We start from the raw sequence: 19,920 nt of genomic DNA on the forward strand, positions 1-19,920 counted from the left end.
TAAATTTGAGGTGTACTTTTATCAGATTTTGTAATATTTTCAAGCTCCCTCTCAGCAACACAATAGGAACAATGGAAGAAGATAGTGAAAGTAAACAAAGATTGGAGTTTTTCAGGGCATGATTGCCTGTAAGTAAGAAGTTTGAGTGCAGAGGATAGTGTGGATTTGAACATAGGCCAGGATAGGGAAGGGAGGGACAGTAGCCAGTTCAAGAATGATGAGTAGTGGCACCTGGAAGTCAAAGGATTGGAGGTTCCAGTGAGGTGGAAGAATAGGGTTGGAGATCAAAAGGCATGGGGAAAGATGAAATGACTAAAGATTATAACCTGAAGAATTCGAGAGTTCATGAATGTGTAAATAGAATACTTAAGGGTAATGTCAAGTTAACAGGTTTGACTTTTGTGTGTAGCTTAAGAGTAGAAGAGGAGAAGGTCATTAAGTAAATTTGGGAATTTGAAAATTAAGGGACTTAAGGCCTTTAGTCTGAAGATATTAAATAGATTCAGGAATTTGGAAGTTTAAGACCCCCTGAGGTCAGGAGTCAATGAACTCATTGAAGAATGAAGCCAGGAGAATGTCCTGAGAGTCCATGGATAATATCTTCCAGGTTGTATATTTGTTGTTATTGTTCAGTTATGTCCAGCTCCTTGTGACTTTGTGGACTAAGTACACCTTGTCCTTCTGTCCTTCACTATCTCGAAATCTGACCAAGCTGATATTCCTTGTTTCTATTTCATCCTTGCCATTCCCATCTCTTGTTGCCTTCAATCTTTCCCAACATTAGGGTCTTTTCTGTCACAGAATGAGAAGGAGCATTTGTATTTGACTGTCCAGTGAATAATCGGAAATAATTTCTTTTAAGTTTTGACTGATTTGATCTCTTTGCTGTCCAGAGGACTCTCAAAAGTCTTTTCCAGCATCACAATCTGTAGCACTCAGCTTTCCTTATAGTCCAATTCTTGCAGCCATATATTGATCCTGGAAAACCAATAGCTTTGACTGCAGTCCTTGTCAGCAAAGTGATGTTTCTACTTTTTTTCTGTATTATCCAAATTTGCCATAGCTTTCATTCCAAAGAGCATGCATTTTTTACATTCATGACTGCGATCGCTATCTGCAGTGATTTGGGTGAGTCCACATCTATCAAGAGGTGATGGAATCAGTTAACATGATTTTTAATTTTAGTTGTTTCTTTTCAATGTTCATCTTCAAACTAGCTTTTATAGTATTTTCTTCCATCCTCATCAAGAAGACTTCTAAATTCTAATTCACTTTCTGCCATCAGACTAACATCATCTACATATCTGAGATTTTTAATATTTTTTCTTTATTTTTTCCATTTACACATAAAGATATTTTAAAAATTAATTTAAAAAAAATTTTAGTTTCAAATTTTCTCCCTCTAATTTGATAGAAATTATTTATATGCAGTTATGTAAAACATTTCCATATTAGTCATATTATGAAAAAAGAAACAGGCCAAATGTGAAGGAGCTATGAAAATCAGTTTGCTTTGATCTGCGTTCAGATCATCAGTTCTTTCTCTGGATGGGGATAGTATTTTCTTTCATTAGTCTTTTAGAGTTATCTTACATCATTTTTTTGCTTAGAACTGTTCATTACAATCATACAATGTTGCTGATACTGCGTACAATGTTTTCATGTTTCTGCTTACTTCACTTTGTATCAGAATCTTTTCAGGTTTTTCTGAAATCCAGCTATGATTATAGCCTAATTGTATTTCATTACATTTATATACCACAGCTTATTCAGCCTTTACCCAATTGATGGGCATTCTTTGCCTCCACAAAAAGTGTTGCTATGAATATTCTTGGACATGTGAGTCTTTGTTCCTTTTTTATGATCTTTTTGGAATGCAGACTAGTAGTGGTATTGTTGGATCAAAGGGTATGCAGTTTTATTGTCCTTTGATCATAGTTCCAAATTGATGTCCAGAATGATTGGATCAGTTCACAACTCATCAATATCATTCATCATTTTCTTATTCTGTCATAATAACTTCAATTCCAGCTTTTGATTCATCCAGCCTGCCATTTTACTTGATATATTCTGCATATAAGTTTAAAAAATGTAAGGTAACAGTATACAGCCTTGTCCTCCTTTTCCAAATTTAACATAATCATTTGTTCCATATTTAATTCTTACCGTTGGAGACAAAGAAGATGATCTAGTACTCCTATTTTTTTGAGGACTTGTCACATTTTGTTGTGATCAACACAGTCAAAGACTTTACTGTAGTCACTGAAGCAGAAGTAAATTTTTTTTCTGGAACATCCTTGCTTTTTCATAATCTAAGGAACTTTGGCAATTTGGTTTCTAGTTCCTCTGCCTCTTTGAAGATCAGCCTGTTCTTATGATAATTCTCAGTTTACATATTGCTGAAACCTCACAGAATCTTGAACATAACTGCTGGCATGTAAAATGAGTGCAGTTGTTTTGTAGTTTGAATATTTCTTGGTATTGCCTTTCTTTTAGATTAGGATACAAACTGATCTTTGCCAAAACTATCAAGTTTTCCAGATTTTCTGGCATATTCAATACTGGACTATAACAGCATCATCTTTAAGAATTTTAAATATCTCAGCTGGATTTCTATCACCTCCACTAGCTTTATTATTAGCAATATTTCCTAAGACTCACTTGACTTTATTCTCCAAGATATCTGTATCATCATGGTTATCAATGATGTTAAGATTTTTTCTTATATAGCTCTTTTGTATATTCTTGTCACCTCTTTTTAATCCCTTGAATAGTGTTGACCCTGAAGGACTGGAGAGATTGCTGAATTATGATGGAGGAGGAAGAAAGTATTAGAAATGATAGCAAAGAACAAGGAATATTCCAACTTCCTCACAATAACTAATGAATTAGGAATGCAATGGAGGAAAGGATGTGATATGAGTTGCATTTTTATTTTGTAAAGTTCCTTACAGTTTCATTAAATCTTGAAAAGACTTTTGCTGGATGACAAAGGAAAACATATTTTCCTTAAGAGTTGATTTTTACTATTCAGCCATATCTGTTAACCATAACTTTTTCATTTAGGAAGGCATAAGTCAGTAATTTATGAATAATTAAAGTGCAGCTCAGCATTTTTGTTAAAGTGTACAGATTTTTTATTAAGTAAAATGTGTATGGAAAGTAAAGTATGGGGGCAGCTAGGTGGCTCAGTGGATAGAGCACTGGCCCTGGAGTCAGGAGTACCTGAGTTCAAATTTGACACCTCAGACACATAATAATTGCCTAGCTGTGTGACCTTGGGCAAGTCACTGAACCCCATTGCCTTAACTAATAATAAAAAAAAAGTAAAATATGATTTTATGTTGTTCTTTCCTTGTCAGTACTAGTAGGTAGCATAATTTGTGCCCACAAAATGAAAATCAGTCTCTGGGAATTTGTTAAATTCCTAAAAATAATTCACCAGTTGACTTTTGTGTTTGTGTGTGTGTGTGTGTGTGTGTGTGTGTGTGTGTGTGTGTGTATAATTACTGAACTAAGCACTCTTTTTGCCCAGGAGAGACAAGAGAATTTCCAGAAGATTGTATTAGAAGGAACAGAAAGAATGGAAGATCAGGTAAGAAGGATGTATATGCCATCAAATGCTACTGTTATTAAAGAGTTCATTAATAGTGCATTGGATTAGTGAGCTGCCAGGAATCTTAAAAGAACCTTTATGGGGAAAAAAATTAAGAAATTACCAAACAAAACTAATCTATCCAAACATTTTACTCATAAAGTAGAATCTTAGACACAGACCAAGGGTGGGCAGTTTTGGGACAGTTAGTGATGGAATAATTCCAACCATAAATGAAAACTTTGCCACTTTTGTTCTTTTTTTTTTGTAGGATAAATTTTGGATAATTTGTTTTGTAGCAGTGCCCAAATCGTCACTCCTCAGACCACATACATTAAATGTCTGAGTTTCCCTTGATTTCAAGAAGAATTTTTTTTATTTTATTTATTTTGAGTTTTACAATTTTTCCCCTAATCATCCCCCCACCCCCAAGGCAGTTTGTTAGTCTTCACAATGTTTCCATTAGTATACACTGATCTAAGTTGAATGTGATGAGAGAGAAATCATATCCTTAAGGAAGAAAAATAAAGTATAAGAGATAGCAGAATTACATAATAAGATAATGGGTTTTTTCCCCCCTAAATTAAAGGTAATAGTCTTTGGACTTTTTTCAAACTCCATGATTCTTTCTCTGGATGCAAATGGTATTCTCCATCACAGATAGCCCCAAATTGTCCCTGATTGTTGCACTGATGGAATGAGTAAGTTCATCAAGGTTGATCATCACCCCCATGTTGCTGTTAGGGTGTACCATGTTTTTCTGGTTCTTCTCATCTTGCTCAGCATCAGTTAATGCACATCCTTCCAGGCTTCCCTGAATTCCCATCCCTCCTGGTTTCTAATAGAACAATAGTGTTCCATGACATACATATACCACAGTTTGCTAAGCCATTCCCCATTTGAAGGACATTTACTTAATTTTCAATTCTTTGCCACCACAAACAGGGCCACTATGAATATTTTTGTGCAAGTGATAATTACCCTTTTTCATAATCTATTCAGGATATATACCCAGTAGTGGTATTGTTGGATCAAAGGGTATGTACATTTTTGTTGCCCTTTGGGCATAATTCCAAATTTCCAGAAAGGTTGGATGAGTTCACAGCTCCACCAACAATATATTAGCATGCCAGATTTCCCACATCCCTTCCAACATTGATCATTGTCTTTCTGTTCATATTAGCCAGTCTGAGAGGTATGAGGTGATATCTCAGAGATTTTAATTTGCATTTCTCCAATAAGTAATGATTTAGAGCAATTTTACATATGACTATGGATTACTTTAATTTCCTCATCCGTAAATTGCCTTTGCATATCCTTTGACCATTTGTCAATGGGGAATGGCTTTTTTTTTGAAAATTTGACTCAGTTCTCTGTATATTTTAGAAATTAGTCCTTTGTCAGAAATACTAGTTGTAAAAATTGTTTCCCAATTTACATTTCTTTTGATCTTGGTTGCAGTGGTTTTATCTGTGCAAAAGCTTTTTAATGTAATCAAAATTATCTAGTTTGTTCTTAATGATGTTCTCCATCTTAAGAAGCATATTTGAAAATTATCTCTGATTTGTACTAATGAAAAATATTATTTTGAAATTAGAGGATACTTTTTGATTCTTAAAATCCATATTATTATGTATACGCTTCTTTTGTTTATAGAAAGAATATTAGCAGTCATAAGGATCAGGATGTGAGTCCAGGCTTTACTAATCTGAATTTATTTGGTAAAAAGATTGCCAGATTATGCTATCTTTCAGCTACCCTCACTACAAAATGTGAAAGTAGTAGATGTCTTTAATTAATTGTTCTATTTCAAGTAATAAATAATCATTTTAAACCAGGGTGCTCACATAATGACATTTGGTAATATATGATGAGTCATAATTGGCAGTGCATGACATATTCAGTTACTGGAAAAGCTAAAATCAACTTTGATTAGCACATGAACCCTTAAAACTTTGGTGGAAAACTTATTTTATTTTATGTTTAATGTTGTCAAGCATTTCTACTAAATGAACATATTATTTTTTATATTCCTGCAATCTCACCATCTGGGAAAACCTCATTTATCCCTTGCCTCTCATTGTTACTAGTTTCATTACCAAGATCTTCTTGTTTTGCATGCTGTTTTTTGACCTCATTTTTCTTTATTTTGTAGGGTCAGAGCATTATTCCAATGCTCACTGGAGAGGTTATTCTTATAATGGAACTCCTTTCATCTATGAAATCACACAGTGTTCCTGAGGAAATAAATGTATGTTCCTATTTGTATTATGAAATCAAAATATTGGTACCTTTTCACAAATAGACCCTTTAATTAATAAAAATCTTAACCTTAATATTCCATTTACATAAAGCCATCTTAATGGGGAAATAAATCTCTAGAAATTAAATAAAAATATTTCAGGTAATTTGATCAATGTAAATTAATCATTTTTAATCACATGAACTATATTAATTTGTCCATTCATACTTTCTAAGAACAAGAATTCTCATAATGAAGTACTTATTGTTATAATGACAGGGTATAATTCAGACTGTTCAAGTCCACTTATGTATTTTATGTTGATTTTTTGGTGTACATATGTGAAAATTTATGATCTTTTATCTTCATAATATGGTGATTGTGTCAACTGTTTTGGTTATTGTTCAGTCTTCATTAAGTACTTTTCAATTCGAATCTGTACAGATAATCTTTATCTAGAATTTTTTGTTCTCATACTTTGGAATATCTTTTAAGCTTTTAAAAAGATAATAGTCTTTGGTTGGTTAGAATGCAACACTGCTAAGAAATCAAATGGGACAATGCAGGAACTCCCATTGTAACTCTTGTTATATAACTCTTGAGTTTTAAGGGCTGTCAAAGTGTCTTTGCATGTGGTTCAAAACTTGAGTCATCTATGTTTGTGGAACCTCATTTAATTTACTTGACAACTTTCATAAACATGCTTTTGATTGATTATTACATGAAGAAGTGATTATTTTGTGGCTTTCCTGGATTCAAAGAAATGACAACAGCATACTCTTTCAAAACTTCATGCCACAAAACTTAATCAGTGAGCATTTGTATTTATGTACTATGCAATCTGCTAAGTGCTAGATTAAAATTTTAGGGATGAATAATTCTTTCTATACTGTGTTCTAACCTAATTTTTCTCTTTGTATTTTAGATAAGTGATACAGTACTAAATGATGATGACATTGGGGATAGTTGCCATGAAGGTTTCCTTCTCAAGTAAGAATTAAATTTATTTCATAAAAGCCAATTACAATAGTTTTTAATATATAATGTCAAGCTGTAGATCTTGGTGATGAACAAAAAGGATGAAAAAGTCAACCTTACATCTCTGGAAGTGGCACCTGTTTTCTTCATGTCTTTATTTGATCCTTATTATAACTTTTGAAAAGTTATGAAGAAACTGAGGTACAGAAGCATTACATAAGATTTGTAAGGCCTGACTCTCAATTTATAGTTGTGACAATACCTTCTGTGACCCCTTTCTTTATTCTATCATCTTACATAAATTAATTATCTTCCAGTTATAATAAATTTCAAATTGTAAATCCATAATGGCAAAAGTAGATATGAGATTAACGCAACAGTAGTTCCTGGGTTTTACACTATAGCTTTGAGTTTTATCATGGTTTAAAGGTTGTCTCAATTTAACTAGTAAATTCTCTTCATTTAACTTGCAGTGCCATCAGCTCCCACCTACAGACCTGTGGCTGTTCTATAGTAGTAGGTAGCAGTGCAGATAAAGTGAATAAGGTAAGTGGCATCATTAATATTATCAGTATATTGTATACAATAATTTAAAGTAAGAATTAATATATGCTATAAAAGCATTTAAAAATAACAGTCCGGGGGTGGCTAGGTGGTGCAGTGGATAGAGCACTGGCCTTGGATTCAGGAGTACCTGAGTTCAAATCCAGCCTCGGACACTTAATAATTACCTAGCCATGTGGCCTTGGGCAAGCCAATTAACCCCATTGCCTTGAAAAATCTAAAAAAAAAACCCAAAAACAAAACAAAAAAAGAAATGTCTGGCCAAATTGCTCTCATGTACCATGACAAAAAGTGAAAAGCCATTTATTATTTGCAATTTGATATTTCATAAAAATCATGTTGAACATGACCAAAAGAATCATACCAATTAGTTTAGTCATTTTCAGAGTTTCTTACTTGTAATAATGGAAGAAAATTACACCAGTAATTGAAGTATATCTATTTGATTTAGAAATGTGTCATCTTACTTTTAATAGCAACTATCTTCTTACTTATCTTTTAAAAATTATTATTGAAATTATTTTGAATTTCTGATGCATATATGGATCAATGGCAGATGTGGGTTAAAGGTACATAATAAGAGACCAAAAGAAACCAATTTGAGATAAAAAAAATATCTGCAAGTAACATGCAAAGTGATTGTTCCATATTTGAGTAATTCAGTTTAATTTTAGCATCCATGCTAAAGAATAATATGAGAATAATATGAAACAGAAAAAAATGCAGTGCATCTGTTTTCAAAAAAGACTCATTCACACTATTATATTCATTTAATGGAATGAGATTATCTTCAATTTCTATTACTAGTGGTCTCTAGTCTTTTTTGATTGCACCACTCTTCTCACCAAAAAAAGAAAAAATTTGCAAATATATCCCTAATATATGTTTGTTTATTTATAAATTATATGCAAGCACTATAATACTATGCATTATACAACTCAAAAATAAGAAATCCAATAATAATGCCATTGTTGAGAATCTAGGTGAGAGGGTTATTTGTATTCTTAACAGATATAGGGAAGTTCACAAGAGAGAATGGAACAAATATTATGAGTTCTGCTTTAGACAAGTTGAGTTTGAGATGCATATGGGAAATCCCACTCAAAGAATCTGAGGAAGTAGGGAGATATATCATAAATGATGAGTGGTAAAAGAGGAAGATAACCAGGAAATCTATGCCAGTCTCATCGTTTTCCTTGGCTAGGAGACCAACCAAGAGAAAACAATATCATGAAAGGAAAGGGTAGCCAGCAGTGTCAGATTCTGCCTAGTGGTCAGAATCCAAAGACTGAGAATAGATTATGAGATTTGGTAAGTAATCAGTCATTGGAACTTTAAAAAGAACTGTTTTCAAGTTAATCAAGCATATGTATTAAGCAGCTGTGAAATGAAAGACTGTGGGGATTCAAATACAATGAGTACAATACAAATACAAAAGGAGCTTATAAGGAAACATTAAAGATTTGCATAAGTCTTCTCATAATTCATAAAAAGAATAAATGCAAAGTAATGTGCAGTTCTCTACTGAGAGTAATTAGATAGACTCTGAGAGAATGCACCATCGGGGACCAGTCAACAAGCATTTATTAAGTGCTTGCTGTGTGCCCGGTACTTTGTTGAGCTGAATCAGGAAAGTTTCAACATAATCCTTTGTAATTTTTCAGTAAGAGCACAACCTTTCCTTGCCCAGAAGAATCACAAGAGCTTCCAGAAAATCTCAAAATAAGCCCTAACATTTTTTCATGTGTTGGATAAGCCAGTAGAAATGGAAATAATGAAGCTATTAAAACTCTATGGAACTAGTTAATTAACCTAAATATATCTATATCTATCTATCTATCTATCTATCTATCTCAATTCAAACATGTTGAAAATAAAGGAATGTAAATTTCCCATTGAGTGATTTTTTGATAGCTTTAAAAGCCACACAGAAGTAGAACATCCCAGGGAACTGCCTAAAATATGTTCCCAAAACAAAATTCTTTATATAACAAAAATTTCTAAGTCCTAGCTAGCAACTCGAATTTTTGGATCAATATTTGATAGAACAAAATTTCAGTAGTACAGAAAACTTTGGACCGAGATATCCCCTTCTTGGGCCTTTTAGTTGAATTTTACTTGTATAACTCTCAGAAGTAATCTTTCATTGTGGCCAGCTTGGCTATGTATTTCTAGAAAATTTCATTTTTGTCTGAAAAAATGGGCAGGTAAGGCAATTTGCAGATATACTTAAGTATTAGAAACATGTTTCTATTTTTGGATTTGTTTTTTATTAAATGAAATTTAAGTTTCTAATCAGTATTTCCTTCTTAAGTAAAGTAATGACCCTTTTACTTTAATTTTTTCCTACTGAAATATCTTTTTTGTTTTATAGATAGTGAGGACATTGTGCCTTTTTCTGACTCCTTCAGAACGAAAGTGCTCGAGACTTTGTAGGAATGAGTCTTCATTTAAGTATGAATCTGGGTTATTTGTGCAAGGTCTTCTCAAGGTACAGCTTGTCTCCTCTTCTACAAAATGAATTCTCACGAGGCAGCTAGGTGGCACAGTGGATAGAACACTGGCCCTAGGGTCAGGAGGACCTAAGTTCAAATCCAGCAGACATTTAATAATTACTTAGCTATGTGACCCTGGGCAAGTCACAACCCCATTTCCTTGCAAAAAAAAAAAGAAATCTCATATAATTTTGGAAACTCATTACTCTTTTATGAGTTAGCATTCAATGCATGCCATTTGAATTTTACAGCTAGTCTTTATAGAAATATATTTATCAAATGTCTGTGTGTGTGTGTGTGTGTGTGTGTGTGTGTGTGTATGCATATATATATAGATGTCTATGTGTTTGTGAATGTGTATCTCATTGTGGAATGTATTCCAGGGAAAGTTGGCTCTACAGAATCACTGTTCCCAGACTAAAATATATATCCTGGGGTATGTTAATTGTACAATCAGTGGGACACCACAGTATCTTTCCCCTACCACCAGTGCTCCACAGTATAATTACTTATTACTTCAGTGTTTTTGTTATACTCAGCTTACAAAAACCACTACAAAAGTAATTTTGTCTTTGATTTGTGAGAAAAATTTCATTAATTTACACAGTTCAAATTGGAAAACTTCAGTTTTTTCCTGATCAAACTCAATAGTTTTGCTATTTTTAAGTTTATACCACTTTGGCTTTAACAGAAAAAAGCTGTTTTTAATCTAAATTTTAATTTCTCAAATTATTAAATATCCAAATAATTACTTACAGTTTAGGTCTTTGGTCCTTTATTGTTGTCTCTATATTTGAAATGCAGAAAAAAGAGAAAAGACCACTGCATTTGGAGGAAGAAAAACCTGGATATAAACCTTTTTTCTGCTACTTAATCATTGTGTGATCTTGAAGAAATCTCTTAAAACTTTTCTGTCAAGTGAGGGGATTAGATTAGTCCAAATGATTTATTAGGTTCTCTCCTGCTTTAAATCTTCCGATCCATTAATACCTTTATCCTTCACAATGCTTAGTTTAATATATGAATTCAGGAATTGCTGAATTAATAAATAGATGTTTACAGATCAAAACCGTCACCCTCAAGAGTGACTTTTTTTTTAGTCACTTAGTACAATCAGACCTCCTGAGGCACAGCAAAGTGCTCTTTGTATGTGCCAGTTTCACTCATGTAAGGGGAAAAACAGTTTTAATCTATTAAGAAGTTAAATATCCACATTAAGGATTTGGATGTGATGAATGAAATTTATATAAAGAGCATGGTTAGAGTTATCTAAAAAAAGATAATTTTTCAAAAATGGGAATCATAATAGAGTTATAATAGGCTCTTTTGGAACTCTTTGAAATTTTGGAAGGTTTTGTCATAATTTTTATTTAATGAATATTTTATAGAACAGGGAGAAATACCAATACTGAAAAAACCTTGAAAGCATGGAAAATATATCTAAAATTTTCATAAGTTTAATTTATCTTTTACTGTGACAGGATTCAACTGGAAGTTTTGTGTTGCCCTTCCGACAAGTCATGTATGCCCCATATCCTACTACACACATAGATGTGGATGTTAATACGGTGAAACAGATGCCACCATGTCATGAACATATCTATAACCAGCGTCGTTACATGAGATCAGAGCTGACTGCATTTTGGAGAGCTACTTCAGAAGAAGATGTAGCTCAGGATACAATTATCTATACAGATGAAACCTTCACTCCTGATTTGTATGTAATGACTTACAAATTATAATTAATTGTGCTCACAAACTCAGTTATTAACTTGTATACTAGAATGTTGTATACTTGTATACTAGAATGTTGCCAGTAACATTCTAAATGCATAAAATTCAGATAACATTCAAAGGAAAAGGAACATCATTAATGTTTGAAGGAACATTTTCTAAGTTAAACGGACTTCCCCCCCCCATGCATTTTTCCTGTTATTGTCTTTTTTTCCCCTCAGATGTTCAAATTAGCCATTTTGAAAATGAAAGCAGTATTATATTTATTAAATTAACTTGGTGATTGAGCAAAAGGAGTGAATTCTGTCTAAAGTATGCAATGCATCCCATCTTTATGATAGCCAATTGTGGGCTTGTCCTTAACAGAGCTACACTACCACCCTTTCATTTCTCAAGCTCCTTGTATTTTGCAGTGAATTATTTTTATATACCATTTTACTCATTTCAGTAATAAGATATGGCTTTTAAATTCATTGAAGTGAAAATCCATGATTATAAAATTACAAATTGAATATCTTTTTCCCAAAAAGAAAAATGGTGACTATGAAAGTAGATGACAGTGATCATATCATGAAGAAAATCTTAATAGCACTGAAAATAAGAGAATTACAGTATAGCCATCATCTTTTAACCTTTTAGATGCTGTCATTTTCTTTAAAATACAACTGTTCATCAGATTAAATTGTCTAGACCAGCAAAGATGGAATGAAAGAAGATTCAAGTTCAGATTAGCTGACAGCTTGTCTAGAAAAAAAAATTTCTCCATTTGCTCATGCAGAGAAATGTAGGGCCGTAACAATGTTATAGCAAAGTGACACACTGATGCTTAGGCTGTAGACATAGAAAGTGGAGTATTTTAATCACTATCTCAATGACCCTTATCTCATAAATACAACTTCCACTGAGACCACCAGACAAATAGTCTAATGCTTCTTGCAGTTTTTCTTAACAGCAGACACTTGACAAAATATACTTTTCACTTTCTCTAAGTAAACTACTGATCCTTACAGCCAAGCATGAGAAGTACTGATTTTGTCAGCCTCTCATCTCTTCTCTTTCTTATTTTCTAGACTGCAATGACTGATAGACTCTCCTATTACTTCTGATGAGGTTATATTTCTCCGTCACCCTGACTTTTAATCCTTACTCCCGCAGCCCATTCTGTAACTACTTTTCTTTTCTTTTAGTTACTTATTCTTTATTAAATACCAACTATTGTTCTGATAGATTCTTTGACAAAGAGTACAGTATTTCTAATTTCTCGATATTCTCTGATTTTCATAATGTATATCAACTGATTATACTACCAATCATTCCCGAAAAGAATATAAAGATAGTTGAAGTTAGGTTATGTAAAAGAAATCCAGTTGCCTGTCCTGTATTACTATGTCAGTCTTCCCTTTGCACTCTTTATTTCTCATTATTTCCCTCCCAAGAACTATATTAGTTTATAATAACAAATGTATTTGCAGGTTGTTAGAACCAGTCATTAATTTAGCTGTCTACAGGATCAGCTTTTTTTTCAGAGACAAGATAATGTAATTTATATTATAATATTACTATAATACAAAAGAGAAAGTGAACTGACCTGAAAGTTTCAATAGAAATTAAGACCCTTAAATTAAAGAGTTAAAATTCAAGTTCCTAAAAAAAGATTTTTTTTTCTCTTCCTGCTATCCATAAACTATTTCTCTTTGTTGCCATTTTTAAACAATCTGACTTGAATTCTGTCTTTATGCTGTCTTCCCAGGAATGTTTTTCAAGATGTCCTACACAGAGACACACTAGTAAAAGCCTTTCTGGATCAGGTAATAGTTGAATTGCAAATCAGCAAGAATAAAATATTTTCTTACCTTTACAGACTTCCATTATCCTCATCGTATCATCTGTTACAAAGAAATCATATTTCTAATGTTGTTCTTTCTAAATAGCATCAACTTTATTTTCTTTAGTACTAATGAAAAGCCTGTAATTATGAAAAAAAATTGGTGTTCCCATATATCTGCTGCTATATATTTGAATTATAGCCATACTAACCATAGATTATAATGCTAAAAATTACTGGCTTTTGATTCAATTGAATCATTGAATACACATAACACTTTCCCATTTAAGTAGCTCTACCCCACCATCACCCCTATCATCTCATTTCCCCTAAAATGGGATTTTTATACCTGGTTAAACACCTATTTATGGGGTCATTGGGATATAAAGACAACAAATGAAATTGTCCCTGACTTCAAGGAGGCTTACATATTCTGGAGAAAAATAACATATACAGACATAAATATATCCAAAATAAAAGTGAGGTAATGGAGCAGAAGGTGTGAGATGGAAGAAAAGTATTCATTTTGAAGAACACCAAGACTAGTTCAGTTGGACCATTTAATGCATAAAGGGTGAGGAATAAAGATTTGTGTCAAATTGTAAAAGTTTTAATAGCCTTTAAATTCTATCCTGAGAGGTAATATTTTACTTTCATTGTGAGGTATTTCAAAGCTATTAACTTAATGCTTTCAAGTTTATATCCACTCCAAAACATTTCCTTCGTGTATACTTGATCTGGTTCAACTATTCTTCCTGATTTCATTATTTTCTGAATCATTTCACTTTTCTCTTGTAGCACAATGGGAACTGAGATTCAAATGTATTTCAGTAGTCATAGATAATCTTTTACACAGTTTGAGAAATTTATAGCATTCAAATTTTTTTTCGACTTAATCATAAACCATAGTTTTTTCGGGGGGCAAGAAATAATAATCTCAGCAAAATTATGAATATAATCTTAATGCATTAATTTGCTAATTATGCTATAAATAGTGTTTGGTATTTTATTTAAAATACTAGCTATGTCTGTATATGAGAGTTGATAACTTTTGTCCCAATGCATTTGATCCTTCTTGTACTCTTATTTTTCCCAAGTGAACAGTTAGGCCAAACTCTAGATGGTTTTGAACAGTGTCAGCCCAGTGAATTCTGTAAATCAGAGCTGGAGGACCTAATCTACAGGGACTCTTCTCTTTTCCAATTGGACTCTTATACTTGACATTTCTTTGTCCTTGACATTATGAGAGCAAGTATGTCTTCTTGCCTTAATTCTTACCATTACTTCATTCAGGGGATCCATATCCTTCCTGTCTCTGAATCTCACCCTTTTCTCTTTCAACCCTCACTAAACTGAAATTGCTTTCTTCAAAGTTATTAACGTTCTCTTAATTAACATGTCATTAATAAAACCTCTCATATCTATTCATACCCTTTAAAATCTTCCAAATGAAGAATTTCAGTATGATTTTTTTTAACTTTCTAGTCAAAAATTTGAGTGCACAGCTTCGAATTAGTTTTCAAGAACAGCTGATTGAAGGTAAGGAAGGCAAAACTTTACTCGTGGAATTTAAGCAAAAAACTTTGGATAATAAGTATCAGGATTTAGTAAGCCAGACACACACACACACACACACACACACACACACACACACACACACACACACACAGAGACACACACACAGTCACACACACACAGTGAGCTACCCCCAAAATTGAAGAATTACCTTAGAAAATGTGTACTGTTTTTAATGATCCACAAACCTCTCATCTTTTTTAACAAGTCTTGTCATACAAGTCTCAGGGAATAAAAATTAAGGATCTTTTTCCCCAGCCAGTAGAGACACTAGGAGTATGAATCATAACATATTCCAAATGAGAAATACTGTAGGAGAAGCAGCATAAAGTATATCATCTTCCAATGTGAATTTTTTTCCAAGAAAAAAGGGATAGTTATGTATAGGAACAGAGAATAATCAATGAACAGCTTTCACCATCCATTGGAAACCATATGATGTCAAGACGTTATGTAAATTTATTATGATAAAGGCAAAGTCACTCTAGATTGAATTACTTTCATGTACATTGAAGTAATGCACACATTAATGAGATTACCATCCATCAAAATACTGATGTAATTACTGCAGTGGTTATCAGTAATTTTGTCACTGACTTTAGTTAATAAATAATGGCTATTGCTTATAGTTGAATATGGTCATTGTAATTTTTTTCACAACTAAAATATTAAATAGGATTTCTGTAAAGCCCTTCACTAAAACTAAAGTAACTTCTTTAATCACCAGTGGCAAGAGCTATCTAAAAGTGACAAGAGTAATGGGAATTTCTAGATTTCTCTGACTTCCTCCTTTTGGTGACTGTTTTACAGTCCATTACACTTCTGCAATAACTGGTGATAATTAAAGACAATCTTGGTCTTTTCACATTTCTTCTTGTCAGTCATTCATTTGAATAAGTCAGACAGACTATGGCTGTTGCAGATGTACCCCGTATCAATTTACCTTTCTCATTCTAATCTGATTTTTTTTTTTTAGTTTTTGCAATACAATAAGGTTAAGTGACTTGCCCAAGGTCACACTGCCAGGCCAATTGTCAATTATCTGAGGCTGGATTTGAATTCTGATCCTCCTGACTCCAGGACTGGTACTCTATGTCTTCTGTGCCACCTAGCTGCCCACTGAGGCAGAATTTAAACCCAGGTCCTCTTAATCCAAAATCCAGTACTCTTTCTGTTTAAACATATTTTCTTTCAGGGCTTGATATATCTTATGCTGCATATCATTCTCTCTGGATAAAAGTATTGATGGTACTTGGGCTTAAGTTTCATAAATAGTCTATGTGTTTCTCTGCCTGTTATTTTCCAACATTGTTTGTGATCTTTTGTAACCACCTTCATATAAAAGTCACAAGTTCTACAAGTTGGTTATCTTTTTTTTTAAGGTTTTTTTTTTTGCAAGGCAAATGGAGTTTAAGTGGCTTGCCCAAGGCCACACAGCTAGGTAATTATTAAGTGTCTGAGGCTGGATTTGAACTCAGGTACTCCTGAATCCAGGGCCAGTACTTGTTCCACTGCACCACCTAGCTGCCCCTAAAAGTTGGTTATCTTGAAGACCAAGTAGTTCTTGGAAATTTTTTTAATCTCTTCATGTTCTGCAACAAATGGTAGCATTCACACATATATATTTATATATTTATATATATATATATATATATATATATATATATATGTATATATATATGTATGTATATATGTATATATGTGTATATATACATATATATATATGTATATGTTATATATGCTATTGTCATCTTCATATTTTGTTTATGCTTGTCATAAGCATTGTAAGAAAAGTTGATCAAAGGATAAAGTGGTATTCTTGTTTCTTTGAATACACAATGAAACCAGCTCCCCTAACTTTGCTGTTTGCCTCTCCAAGGAGAGTGTGTGAGCCATCATCCAATTATCTCCAACTGTATTTTGCCTCTTTATTTTAGTACGAGAATACCAGTATTGATGTGTGTTAGTAAATAAATTTGTTGGTCCTTGGACAAAGATCAAATGCTTAGAGTATCAGTAATAAAGTTGATGTTTATAAATGGTCAAAACTTTTTTTTATCACTCTCTCTACTGTTACTCTATGATAATCATGACAAAAGCTTAATGGAACCACATGGGCTAGTGAAAATGTATTTATGGTAAAAATTCTGGAAGAAGCATTGAAAGTGGTAGTTTGTTTACTCACCAAATACCATTTTTTTTTCCTATAGGTCTTTCATTTAAAACCTGGTTTGTCTCTGAGAAGTACTTTTCTTGCACAGTTTTTACTTGTTCTTCATAGAAAAGCCTTAACACTCATCAAATACATAGAGGATGATACGTAAGTAAAACTTCTGATAGAATGAGGATAATTTAGTTTTTTTTTCAGGTTACCATTTTCTATGATGTTTTTCCTTGTACTTTTCAGGCAGAAAGGGAAAAAGCCATTTAAATCTCTCCGAAACTTGAAGATAGATCTTGATTTAACAGCAGAGGGCGATCTTAACATAATAATGGCTATAGCTGAGAAAATCAAACCAGGACTACATTCCTTCATCTTTGGAAGACCTTTCTACACTAGTGTACAAGAACGGGATGTGCTAATGACATTTTAAAAATGTAATGTCTTTTAAGTATATTTCATCATACTAGTGAGTACTGCTCAGAGAAAATTAGTCTTAGGAACAACATCATTTTGGGGGTCATGTATCCAAACCTCTGCCCTGCATTTTGAGTTAAAAGTTATTATTACTAGAGTCTTTATGAGATAAAGTACTTTATAATTGCTTTATATCAAGTACATCATTACAAATGGGTCTCTTTTTGACATGTACTTTTTTGGAATAACCTTTTGTTTACAATTACAATAAATATTCTTTAATGTTAGGATGATATGTAAATTTGACCATAGCTGCTATCTTCAGAACCTTCCAATATTTGATTAAAAATCATCTGTGAAAGTTTTGTGTTAACTTTTCAAAAGGTCTTCAATTTTTTTTTCAAATTATTTTTTCTGGGGTGTGAGATTGCTATAATACTTTGTATTCTGCTGATCAACCATTTGAAAATCAGGAGTTTACTGGAATCATTTATAGAACAAAATGGGAAAGTGAACATAATTTAAACTTTAGAAATAAAAATATTGATCAAACAATTATTAAATCTATATAATAATTATATTCTACTTTAAAACTAAGTCTTCGAACTTTATTGAAAAGCCAGATAATATTCAGACTCCCTGATTGTAGTGGACTACACTATATTTCTCATTTTATCATCCAGGCTAATTGAACTTTGAACAAAATATGGGTATTTAAAATTTAAAGTACTTTTAAGGATATTTTAATAAACATTTTTGTTTGCTAAGAGCCAGTCTAAAAACATTTATGTTGTTTCTTTCCTTTAAAATAAAAAATTGAGGGGAATATAAAATGTTCCTAGAGTAATTTAATGTTCCCTTTCATATATTTATGTTGATCTGATTTTGCAGTCACTGTAGCTCTGAAATTGTAAATGATAGGTGTCAAAATGCATTAGGAGTTACTTTTTTTGATCATTGTAGAGCTATTTATTTCTACCTGCTTATTATCTTTTCTGAATCAGGTGGGGAAAGTGAGAAATATTTTTTACTATTCTTTTTTTCCTTTTGTCAATGAGTTTTCTTTTTTTGTAAGAAGCATTCTGATGAACAACTGTAAATGGAGGATATAAGAAGAGATTTTGTCAGTTTATAATTTATATTGGAGTCATTGAAATATTAGCTTAGTGGTGCTAGCATTTTCTTTGCCTTTATCCTTACTGAAGAGTTGAAAGATGTTATCATGCATGAGTGTATTGCTGTTTGGGTCTCCAACGACATTTTATTCTTAGAAAACCTTTCATTGAAATTTTTCTTAATGTGAATTGTGGGAGATTTCCTTGTCTCATAAAGTAATTTGTTTTTCCTCTTGAGAACATTTTACCATTTAATTTAAAAAATGGAAAAATTTAATTGAAAACTATATAAGGTATACATTTCTAAATTGCATATACTGGAAAGAATAATCTCACGTCACAGTTAAGCTCATCATATCTTATTTGGAAATGCTTTCCACATTCTACATATTCAGAATGATTTCAACCTAAAGAATAGGTACTACTTTGACAGAACTTGAATATTGTTTGATTCCTTTCATATTTTGGGCCAGACTGCTGTCCAAACAATAACTGATTAACATGTTTCCTTGTTCAGAATATTGTTGGTATGCACATTGTGCAGTATCAAAGAAAATCTTTACATTTTAAATTGTACTAAAAACAATAAAAAGAATTAATATTTAAATGAAAAACAAAAGGATATTTGTGTACTTTCCTTTTCAAGAAAATTTTAGCCACAAAGGATACAACTTGTTTCAAAAGTTACTAGCTTTTTTTTAACCACACATAACAGCCATTAAAATCTTGATTTTTTTTAGGCAGAACGCTGATTTAAATACATAATACACTATAGCTAAGAGCTTAGAATAATAAATAAAACTTAACTGCAGTGTCCCATAGCTAACTCAAAGCCTTGATTCTTAATTTAAATGCTGGATGATTGTTCAAATGCTGGGTTGAATGTAAGTAAGTGAAGTAAGTTGTTAAAGCATGTGCATATTCTATGTCTTATATATCTTGTCTTTCTAGACAGGAGGATTTTGAATAAAATGTCTGAAATTTTTTTGTCTGAATTTTTTTCTAGGCATATCAGTACCTTGGTCATTGGAAAACTTATTGAACCCGTAATTCAAGTAGATACCCAATGTGTCTGTACTAACCTTTGTATTAGACATTAGCTTGTTGTTGCTGTTTCTTAAAAGGAAATAAGTTGTATTTTGAAGTTATTTTTGAAATAGAAATTCTACTGGCTAAGATTCAACTAATTGCCAAAATAATTTGATTATGTATAAGGAGA

The 19,920-nt window shown here is 32.4% G+C and overlaps 1 protein-coding gene across 4 annotated transcripts in view; it reads left to right on the top strand.

Annotated features, from left to right (window-relative positions):
- C9orf72 (C9orf72-SMCR8 complex subunit) overlaps positions 1-19,686 on the top strand; it is a 53,822-nt gene extending 34,136 nt beyond the window's left edge. For 3 of the 4 annotated variants that reach the window (XM_074206584.1, XM_074206582.1, XM_074206583.1), the window contains exons 3-11: positions 3,536-3,595; positions 5,751-5,846; positions 6,763-6,827; positions 7,289-7,361; positions 9,754-9,870; positions 11,356-11,591; positions 13,359-13,416; positions 17,219-17,328; positions 17,416-19,686. In XM_074206584.1, the coding sequence (XP_074062685.1) occupies positions 3,536-3,595; positions 5,751-5,846; positions 6,763-6,827; positions 7,289-7,361; positions 9,754-9,870; positions 11,356-11,591; positions 13,359-13,416; positions 17,219-17,328; positions 17,416-17,602 (1,002 nt within the window). In that variant the 3' untranslated portion in view covers positions 17,603-19,686. The remainder of the gene's footprint in view (positions 1-3,535; positions 3,596-5,750; positions 5,847-6,762; positions 6,828-7,288; positions 7,362-9,753; positions 9,871-11,355; positions 11,592-13,358; positions 13,417-17,218; positions 17,329-17,415) is intronic. The other variant, XM_074206585.1, reaches the window with a different exon arrangement.
- Positions 19,687-19,920: the final 234 nt, after the last annotated feature.

This window comes from Macrotis lagotis, chromosome X, assembly GCF_037893015.1.
Source record: "Macrotis lagotis isolate mMagLag1 chromosome X, bilby.v1.9.chrom.fasta, whole genome shotgun sequence".
Lineage (NCBI taxonomy): Eukaryota > Metazoa > Chordata > Mammalia > Peramelemorphia > Peramelidae > Macrotis > Macrotis lagotis.